The 10,177-nt window shown below is 57.5% G+C and overlaps 2 protein-coding genes across 9 annotated transcripts; one reads left to right on the forward strand and one right to left on the reverse strand.

Moving 5' to 3' along the window:
• Window positions 1-3,766, reverse strand: LOC104914412 (natural killer cell receptor 2B4-like). Its single transcript, XM_019623114.2, has 3 exons — window positions 3,238-3,766; window positions 1,261-1,932; window positions 1-1,006 (listed from the first exon to the last, which is right to left on the reverse strand). Exons 1-3 carry the CDS (start codon window positions 3,314-3,316, stop codon window positions 483-485), a joined length of 1,275 nt encoding a protein of 424 aa, XP_019478659.1. The 5' UTR covers window positions 3,317-3,766; the 3' UTR covers window positions 1-482.
• Window positions 1,860-7,902, forward strand: LOC104914411. 8 transcript variants are annotated; one of them, XM_019623116.2, is made up of 6 exons: window positions 1,860-1,948; window positions 2,427-2,685; window positions 2,981-3,041; window positions 6,328-6,448; window positions 6,573-6,908; window positions 7,193-7,902. In XM_019623116.2, exons 2-6 carry the CDS (start codon window positions 2,600-2,602, stop codon window positions 7,450-7,452), a joined length of 864 nt encoding a protein of 287 aa, XP_019478661.1. In that variant the 5' UTR covers window positions 1,860-1,948; window positions 2,427-2,599; the 3' UTR covers window positions 7,453-7,902. The 8 variants fall into 8 exon arrangements, 7 of the variants coding, with proteins under 7 accessions (XP_019478661.1, XP_010722185.1, XP_010722182.1 ...); XM_010723883.3 differs by lacking the exon at window positions 1,860-1,948 and adding an exon at window positions 3,791-3,942 and having other exon boundaries at window positions 2,219-2,685; XR_004162046.1 differs by lacking the exons at window positions 1,860-1,948; window positions 6,328-6,448 and adding an exon at window positions 3,791-3,942 and having other exon boundaries at window positions 2,219-2,685.
• Window positions 7,903-10,177: the final 2,275 nt, after the last annotated feature.

Genomic DNA, 10,177 nt, shown 5'->3' on the forward strand with positions numbered 1-10,177 from the left:
TTTTGTCTCATGCACTTTCCCGTGTTTTGCTGCACTTCACACTCAGCACCATGCAGTGCAGCTGCCCAGCAGTGCTGGGGGAGAATAACTGCCATCAAGTGGTGTTGAATGCATAGGACGCTGTTTCAAAGGGCAGAAATTCTCCCTGCTATGGGTGTTATGGGTGTTACTTCACTCGGGTCATTATGAAGGACTTGTTGTAAGAAAAGATGAGGTTTGTTTTTAAGAGAAAGACACGTATCTATGACAGTGTGCTGCTCTTGTGGGGCTTTAGTGTGCTCTGAATGAATGGGCATGGAGAACAAGTGGGGGTCAGGCCTGAGTTTCTCTTTGCCTGTGGAAAAAAAGCCATTCCCTTCCTTTCAACCCCAGAATACAAGCATTTCTCAGTTAATATGACCCTAAAGTGTGTAAGGCTTCAAGAGGGGAGTTGGTGTAGATGACCTTTAGTCGTCCCTTCCTACTCAACTGCTTCTATCAGTCTATGGTTCCTGAGGAGACGCAGCTCGTGTACTCATTCTCACTCCCTGCCAATGATTTCTGGACTGCTTGGCTGATGGAAAGAGAATTTCGTAACCAGGCAGAGGCACAGGGATGAAGAGCTCAGCGAGGTATCCTCCGTTTCCTGCTGCTTCACTGTTCGGTGCCTCCATTTCTTCACCAGCAAATGGTGCAACATCAGCTTCCCGAGTGGCAGGAAGAGGAGAATTTGGGGCTTGGGGAGAGCAGTTGCTATGGGTTTGGCCAATATGCAGAGGATGGGGATAAAATACTGTAGTAGTGGCCAAAATGTCTGAGGTTTGGCCAAAATGCCACCACCACCACCAACATCCCGGTGCTGATCCATCTCCTGCTCTGCGCAGACAAATCCCTGCTCCAAGTGGTGATGAACAGTCAGAGCCATCCTTCCACCAAATCGAGAACCAGTAGGCGATGCAGCTAGCAATGCAGACAGCCAGCAGCAGCAACACGGTCACTGCACAGAACGGGAAGGCACCAAACAGCCCTAGGAAGGAATGAGGGCAGAAGGGATGGGTGACGTGGGGCAGAGAGCAGACATTTCCAAAGCACTGCCCCCATCATGGCCGGTGCATGGGGAAGAGACTTGCCCAGGAAACCACAACATCCATTTGCGTGCAGTTTCCAGCAGTGATGTTTCCCTTTTCAGCAGAAGGGCACATTTTCTCCCTGGTAGCACCATATAAGCTTATGGGGAGAGGGAGATGGGGGCCCCAAGTATGCTGCAATTCAGACCCAAACCTGGCTTTGGTAGAGCAGAGGACAGATCACCTGTCTGGGTGCAGGCTGCGGCCATGTCTATGCTAGCTGTGCTCCAGCTGGCCGGGTTGCTCACATTGCAGACATAGAGCCCAGGCTGCACATCCTTGGGCACTTCCAGCACGCTCTGGTTGCCCAGTGGCTCACTGTCACGGGACCAGCTGTAGGACACGGCAGTGGCCCCAGGCACAGCGCAGGACAGCTGGAAGCTGCACCATCCCTGCTCCTGCTGCAGCACGTATCTCTCCAGGTGTGGGCTGCCCACAGGCTCTGCAGGGACAGAGAGGTTAGAGGGGATGGGGATGGAGGAGGGCAGGAGGTCCAGGCACTCACCCCACACTGACACGTGGAAGCACTTGATCAAAATGGAGCCATGTGAGTGTTCGATCTCTGCAGAATAGTTGCCACTGTCTGCTTTGGTGACAGCATGGATCTGCAGGGAGAGGGGCTCCCAGAAGAAGGTGGCTCTCCGAGAAAGAGAACTGTTTTCAGGTTCAACTTCATCCTTCCAAGCCGTCAGGATGCGCTGCCGGGGTTCTGCCCCCAGTACCACTTTCCACTCAACAGCTGTCCATTCCAGTGGCAGTGGTTCCTCCAGCAGCAGCTGCAGATCCGTACCGCTGAGCACTGCTCTGTCCCTGCAGCCTTCAGCCTCTGTGGAAGGCATGAGGTGAGCACAGTGTCCCCACGCAGAGGGACAGTCTGGGATGGGGACCCCTGTGCTGCACCCCACGTGCTGCTGCTCCATCCTCTCTGGGCAACACTTCTTGGTGCAGATGGAGCTGGGATGGGTCCTGCATGCACCCATCTCCTGCGGTGCTGGGTCTGTCCACAGCCTGCACTTTGGCCACGTATTGCAGCTGCCTGTGCAACATCCCCTCCGCCCTGCCCAGAGAGCAGGCAGTTTCAGGCCATAAGGAAACTGGCTGGGGAGGTCGGAGCTGGGGGAGAGAAGTTACAGCTCACAGTCCCACACATCCCAGCAAAGTGAAGAAGGGGAGGAAGGCACCACTTGGCCATGGGCTAAGGGAGTGCTTCTCCAGCTCAGAATAGAACAGATGCTGACGAAAACCCAAACAGTGCCCCAGACATCATGAGATGGACTCTCCTGTGCCCTTCATGCCCCATCTTTCTCCTCGCTGCTGCAGCCTGAATTTGACCCAAAGGACGCTTCCTTCCCAGAGAAGCTCTGCTCCGCTTTCCCTCTTTGCAAAGCAGCCACGGATGTCCGGGGCTCTGGCAGAGGCAAGATAAAAAGGCCCTGAAGCAAATACGAGCCAGCAGTCAGCAGTGCCTGGTGTGCACCACTTCCTCCATCTGCATGTTTGGGACAACATCGGACACAGCAGCAGCCCAAAAGCAGTGCGTGTCTGGCCACCACAGCCCCAGCGAGCAGGGAAAGAAAAGGTATGAGGTGTGAGAGGTGGTGTTAACCACATGTGGGGGGTTGCATGCAGCTATTCTGAGCCCCTGCTTGCTGCAGGCTGTGCTGCACAGCTTCCAGCCAGCTGCACCCCACCTTGTGCAGCCCCCAGGGATGGTTTGCACAGAGGTGGTGGTGGGGTTGGGGCTGGGAGGAGAGCAGGGGAGGAGGTGATGGGCAGTTGAACTGAGAGTTTGGAATGGAATGGGAGCTCTGGAGGTGTGCGCAGAGTCTGGGGGTGTCAGGGGGGTCTCACAGCACTGCCCTGCTGCCCTGCAGCACTGTCCCTGGGAGTGGAGAGGAGAAACTCAGGCATCTCCAAGGATATTGCAGTCAGAAGGTATTTGTTGCTTTGTGAGGGCTGGGGATGGCTCAACCTGGGCTGGACGGGGCTGGGACCAGAGCAAAGCCAACCCCCCAATCCATGCTCCATCTCCCGGGGTACCCTGAGCCCCCATGAGCACTGTGCCCACCCCACCGTCCTGCACGGCACAGCCCCAACCCCCAACTCCCCCCACCCCGTGCCCCCTCCTCACCTTGTCCGCTGCCTGCCACCCCCAGCACGATGCACAGCAGCATCTCCAGTGCATGCAATGCAACCCCGTGCTGCTGCATCTCCGCACCGTGTGAGCGAGCTGCCTGCAGCTGGAGACTGAGCTGGGAGACGGCGCCCGGCCATCAGCAACTTCCTCCCTCACACCCCCATGGGCGCGTGCTGCTGTGCAACACCCTCTGCGTCACCACCTCCCCTCGGTCCCCCACGCCGTCCCCACGTCACCAGAGGGAGGATGGAGCCATCCAGGGCTCTGTGACCCCGGGGGATCGATGCTCCTGCAGGGCTCGCTGGCTCTGCATCTCAGAGGAAGCTCATTCTAAAGGCTCAAGTGGGTTCTCTGGGAGTTTTGCTTTCTTTTTGCACTTCTGTTGTGGGAGGACTGGGTGTTACAACAGGAGAGCACCACAACTGCAGCTCAGAGAGCATCAAGCTGGGTCTGGCCACCTGAGACTCTTTATGGCATGAAGTGGGGGGTTGTTGGGTGGGTTTTGTCTCATGCACTTTCCCGTGTTTTGCTGCACTTCACACTTCAGCTGCCCCATGCATAACTGCCATGCATAGCTGCCAATAACTGCCATCAAGTGGTGCTGAACGCAGAGGACGCTGTACCAAAGGGCAGAAATTCTCCCTGCTGTGGGTGTTACTTCACTCGGGTCATTAAGAAGGAGTTGTGAGAAAATATGAGGTTTGTTTTTAAGAGAAGAATGACAGTGTGCTGCTCTTGTGGGGCTTTGGTGTGCTCTGGGGGCATGGGAACGGGGAACAAGCAAAGGGCTGAGCTTTTCTTTGTCCACGGAAAAAAAATCCATTCCCTTCCTATCAGCTGCATATAACAGGCATTTCTCGGGGAAAAAAAATAGCCCCAAAGTGGGTGTATTGGCAATCGCTCCTTCTCACCAGCCCGGGGCGCTGGAGGATGTGGGAGGTGTGGGCGGAACTGAGAGCTGCTTCCCAAATCGAGGGAAGCACAGCGCTATGAGTGCGATGCTGAGCAGCGCTGTGCCCCCAGCAGCACCAGCACTGCATCCACCCTCCATCCCGACTGCGTGGGGAAGCTCAGCCCATCGCTGTGCATCGTTGGAGGTTTCTTCTCACTGCTCCATAACTCCACATCTGCTGTGTCCAGACAAACCATGCAGTGTGGACCTGAGCACACAGTGATGTGTCGGGCCCTTATCGGGCTCCATAGATCCATCAGTAAATCCACAGAGATACTGATGAAATGAGGGCAGCTTTACTCCACTCTTGGCTTTTTTCTACCTGAGATTTCAAGCTGCCCCAAGCACTGCAGGCAGAGCCCCACGCAGCCCTACCAGCTCACCCCAGCAGTCCCCTACGGGTTTGGTGCACACTGCTGGTGACACAGAGCCGAAGACAAGGAGGACCCTGTTGCACACAGCCTTTCCTTTATGGGAGCACAGCATTAAGAGACAGACAGACAGCTTCTGAGCAAACCTTTGGGAAAATTGCATGCGAGCATCCCCAGCTCAGCTCCATCTCCCCAGCAGTGAGAAGATCCCCACATCCCTAACACAGACAGTGCACGAGGTCCTCCTTCCTCTTCCTCCACCGCCCCCCTCCCGGTGCCTCCACACCCCTGTAGGACCCCAACAACAAAAGTGATGCAGCAATCAGCATCAACTCCCTCTGCTCCACTTCTCCTTTCAGTGGGATGGGGGGGCAGCGCAACCACGCTCATCATTCACTGTTAATTGCCGGGCGCTCATTAGCTGCCACCGGGCCGATCCCCGCGTGTTCCCGCAGTGACGTGAGTCCCGGACCCCAACCTCCCCCCTCCCCCAGCTCGAAGGCAGAGGAGCAAAAACTAATTAAAGCTACAAAGGAAACTCGGCGCTCCGCAAGGTTGAAAACCTCCATTCCAGAGCAGGGGCTGAGCCGATTAATTAGCGCTTTTGTCTGCGGCCGAGTTCAACATGTAGGGAACGATTTACATCAAGGGGACGTTCCCTTTGCTGTCGGAGCTCCTCGCAGCCTGCCCGGGGAGAGCTGAGCTGCAGGAAGGAGAACGAAGGAGGGGGGAAAAAGGGACGGGGAATGAAAAGGGAAGCGTTCGGCACGTCTCACGGACCGCGTTGAGGAGGAAGGGAAGATGCTGCATGCTCGAAGCACCGCATTGCAGAGGAGAAGGTGTTTTCATTCAGTGCATCATCCGTGGATTCTCATCCCCCTTCCAGCGAAATGTGGCCCCTGAGATGTGCAGGGGACTCGAGGGGGGGTGGATGGGACGGGTTTACGTGCAGGCAGCGCCGCTCGTGTGGTCACAGAGGGGATGGATACCAATGCCACCCCCGGTGGGACACTGTGTGGGGTGGGAGCAGGACGAAGCCGCCCGGCATCAGGCTGTTATCTGCCCTCAATCCCCGCCCGTGCACAGCCCCATCCCGCAGCATTCCACCCCCCCTTTCCTCCGCCAACGGAATGGGGGAAGAATGACCGATTTCAGCCCCAGCGCTCTCGCGGCCCCGCGCGGCTCCGCCCGGGAGGTGGCAGCACGGGATCGCGTTCAGTGTCACCCGGCCGGGCCCCCCCTGCACCCTTTGGTGCTGTGAATGAATCTCAAATTCTTGGTGGGGGCACGAGCTTCATTTCCGAGCGGGTCAGGGGCGGCAGAAGGCTCGAGGGGTGAATGGGGGGGGGTGTTGGAACTGTGTCCATAGGTGAGCCAAACAAAGCCCCTGAGCTGCTCTGTGCAATGCCTCTGAGCCCAAATGTCACTCACTCGTGCCATGGGGCACAGAACTGAGATCCCTTTTCCAGGTGGATTTGGTGGGATGGGGCTGGGATACTCCTATGACCACTCCCAACCCATGAGCACCATCACCCCCGGGTTCCCAGCATCTCTACAGTTTGATGGGTTCAGCATGGCACAACAGGTCATCCTTCCCCCCACCAACCATCACCCCTGGGCAGGCCCCAGTCCTGGCACATCCTGGCAGAGCAGCTGTCACTTCCGCAGTGCTGCCCATCCCACTGCCCCCATCACCACTTCCTCATCCAAAAGCTCACTCACATCCTTCCCTGCACACACTAAGCAATTCTCCTTCCCCAGTCCTGGCTGCAGCACCATCGCGCTCAGCCCCACGGATTGGAGGTCTGCAGGAAGGGACCCCCAGGCATGGCCAGAGCTGGGGCTGTGCTGTTCAGCTGCGTGCTGCTGGTGATGGCTGGGGGTAAGGGTGATGCCTTTGGGATGCTTTGAGGGATGGATGGAAGCACTGCTTTCACCACTGGGGCGGGTGGGGAATGGGGGGGGTCAGGGGATGTCACCAGCACATGTCATCCTGTCCCTTGCAGGTCTGCAGTGCTGCCATGCCATCAAGATACTGAGAGGGAAGCGGGGAAAGCCGCTGTCCTTCCCGGCGTTGCGCCCCGTGGCTAAGGACATCGTGAGGATCACCTGGACTTCCGAAACCCACAGCACGCACATCGCCGAGGCCAAGCCTGAGGTGAAGGAGTTTGCAGTGGATTTCCTGCCTGACTTCCAAGGCCGGCTGCGAATCCATCCCCAGTTGCTGTCGCTGGAGATCACGGAGCTGCGCAGCACAGATGCAGGCCAGTACTCTGCAGGGGTGGACATCGCCTCCAAACCCACCAGCCCCAGGAAGTTTACCTACCTTGTGCTGGTTCTCGGTGAGTGCCAGTGCCCCTGGGGGAGACGTGCTGATGGATCCCCATTGCATGGACTCCCTGACCCCAGCCCACTGGCCCTGCAGCTTCCTCTGGGAGGTGTGGTGGGTGCAGAAATCCCCGTTCCCGTTGTGGTGACATCACCACATTGAACCCAATGCATCCAGAACCACTAACACCCAAATCCTGGGGGGGGGGGGAGAGGAGGAGGAGGGGTCAAGGGATGGATGGGCACATTTCCCCCCCACAGAGCACTCCCAGGCTGACCCCATGTCCCTCACACACAGATGACTCCCCTGGATCAGCTGACAGTGACACAGGAGGACCCAGCAGGAGCACAGCTGGACCAGGAATGAGCTCTGAGCCATATGCTGGAGGGGGGACCACACCAGGCCCGGGCAATGGGCAGCTCCCAGATGCTGGGGGGTCTCCGGGGCCATGTGGGGCACAGGGTGGGTACTGCATACTCAGGGGGTATCTGGTAGCTGCTGTGTTTGGCCCACTGGTGATATTGCTGGTGGTTGTGCACGTGGTGACCAGGCATTGAGACTGGGGGATGAGTAGGACCCACACAGGGCTCCAGAGGGACAAGAGTGAGATCTGAACCCACCCAGCACAGCTCCACTGTTCTCCCAGGATCACTCGATTTACCCAGACAGGAAAAGCCACATTCACCCCAGTGAAGCCCTATAAGGGCATAAGATGCATTTCATCATCTCTTGCACAAGCCCCAAACCCAGTGACACTGCTTCCTACCAGCAGCCACACAAACCCCACTGCATCCCAGTCTGGGATTTCCTCCTTTATGGGGTCAGCACTGGATTCGTACCCACAGCCCTGAATTCAGTGCGAGGTAACAATTCAGCATCTCATCCACCCTTCCACAGTTTATAAGAAGTGAATTATTTACTGGTGACCCCAACTAAACGCCACGCGGCATGAATTATGGACGGGCAGATCTGTCAAAAAGTTCTCATAAATAAGTGATCCGGTGCCATCTTCGTGTTCCCAGAAAATTACTCATTCAATCTCCTGTCTAAACGCTCTCCTGGGAAAACTCCTCACGCCTGCTCTGCTGCTTTATGAATTGGGAGTGGGAAGGTAAAGGGCAATGGGGAGGGAGAGCTCCTTGGGACCCCCCCCCCACATCCACGTAATGTTTAGAGCCCGTGGTGTAGGGTGGGGGAAGCGGCAGGGGTCACCTCTTGGAGACCTGGGGAGCACAGAGCAGCACGGATCCTGCCCTTCCCTATGCATCCCTTCCACTTACTGGGGGTCATATCCCCTCCAAAGGGTTCCTCCAGATCCACGAGCAGAGCCTCACCACCACTCCACAAAAACGCCCTGGCACAGAGGGAAAACCCTAAGGCACATCCCATGTTCCCCACCACCCACCCACCCCTCCCCTCCCCGCGTTTGCGTTAATAATTGAATGCCAGTCTGGGGGACAATGATTTATTTAAAGGAAACAGCGTGTTAACAAGAACACAATCTGATCCCCCGCCACAGACGTCTGCTTTATTAGCACCTCTGTCCGAGAGCTGCGCCCCGGAGGCAAACAAACAAACGTGGCAAATAAAACCCTCGTTTGGAAACACGCTCAGGAAATTAGCGTGTAAAAGGGGGGAGAAAAAACACAAATACACAAAAATAGAGGATGGAGGCACTGCTCCCGTGGTGCTCACATCAGTGATGGAGCACTTGAGGTGAGGAATGTGCAGAGCTGGGAATGGGGCAGCCCCTCACCCCCTTCCTCCCTTCCCCGGGTGATGATTCTAGAGGTGCATTTTGGCCAAATCAACGGATAATTTGGCCAAACCGTGAATATTTTGGCCAAATCAATGGATACCTTGGCCATATTATGGATATTTTGGCCGTACCATGGATATTTCGTCCAAACCCTGGACATTTTGGCCAGAACCCCAGTATTTTGGCCCCATCCCCAGCATGATGGCCAAACCCATAGCATCTTCCCCCCACCCCCCGCCCCAGCCTCCAAGCTCTGCTCTTCCTGGCACTGGGGAAGCCGTTGGTGCGCCGTTGGCTGGTGGGGAAACGGAGGCACCGAGCAGCAAAGCGGCCGAATCCCGAGGACGCCCCGCTGAGCTCTTTATCCCCGTGCCTCTTCCCGGTTGTGAAATTCTCTTTCCATCAGCCAAGCAGTCCAGAAGTTATTGGCAGAGAGCGGGAGCACGAGCTCATGAGCTGCATCTCCTCGGGAAAGCGGCTCCTGCAGCTCTCTGCAAATCACCGTGCGCCGAGCGGGCGGCAGCGGGCGAGCAGCACCCACCGTGCCCCTTCCCTCCCCCCCCGGGGCCATTAATTACCGCGGAATAGGGGTCACAGCGGCGGGAGCACAGGCAAAGAGCTCCCACGTAATTGCTTTACAAGAAATAATAACCATAAAGAGAGCGGCCGCGGCTCTGCAGACTCGGCAGCCCGGTGTGGCTGCGGAGGGAAATCCACCTCCTTTCCGCGCCGAGGTGCTTTCCAGAGCTCGCAAATTATTTCTCCATCCCGGCGAACAGAAAGCAAAACCCATTTCCTTGGAGCACGATGGGCGCAGGGTGAGGAATGCAGCCCCCCAGGGTCTCCAACCGAGGGGACAGCGGGGACCCCGCGGTGTCACCAAGCGCTGCGCCCGTGCGGACCGGCCAAATCCCCGACGAGCCGCCTAACGAGCTCTTCGTTAGCCATTCCGCTCCAGCGCGCAGCTCGTAATGAGCAAAGGCGAGCGGCTGCCTCCAAATGGGCTCTGGAAGCCGCTCGCAGACATTAGGCTCTGTATAAATATCGTTATGATTGTTATTATTATTGGCACAGATGGGCTTTCATGGACCGCCGCGCACCGCGGGAGTTCCTGTTCTGCCTCCGGCGCTCGGCGAGGGGGAGAAAACAAATTGCTGATGCCAACTCCACGAGGGGCCCGGGGGTGCTGAGAGCCCGGCCCCCAGCTGGGGGGGTGGGCATGGTGATGGTGACCCGAGGCCAATGTGGGGCACGTGAAGCACAAGGACGGGCTCGCAAGCTCAGCCCACCCCATCCCGATGGGGGCCGGGAATCCTCCCCCCGTCTGCCACTTGTTGGTCCCAGCGCTGTCCCCATCCCCGCTGCTGGCAGCTCCTCCGCTGCGCTCCATCAGCACATTCCTCTCCTCTCCCCCCTGACCTCTCGCCCTTTCCTTTGCGCTCCACGAACTCCCGCACGTTTCCTCCCTCTCCGCGCCATTTCTTCTCCTCCCCGAATTCCTGCGGGACGCGGATCCCGCCTCT

This window comes from Meleagris gallopavo, chromosome 27 (assembly GCF_000146605.3).
Source record: "Meleagris gallopavo isolate NT-WF06-2002-E0010 breed Aviagen turkey brand Nicholas breeding stock chromosome 27, Turkey_5.1, whole genome shotgun sequence".
Taxonomy (NCBI): domain Eukaryota; kingdom Metazoa; phylum Chordata; class Aves; order Galliformes; family Phasianidae; genus Meleagris; species Meleagris gallopavo.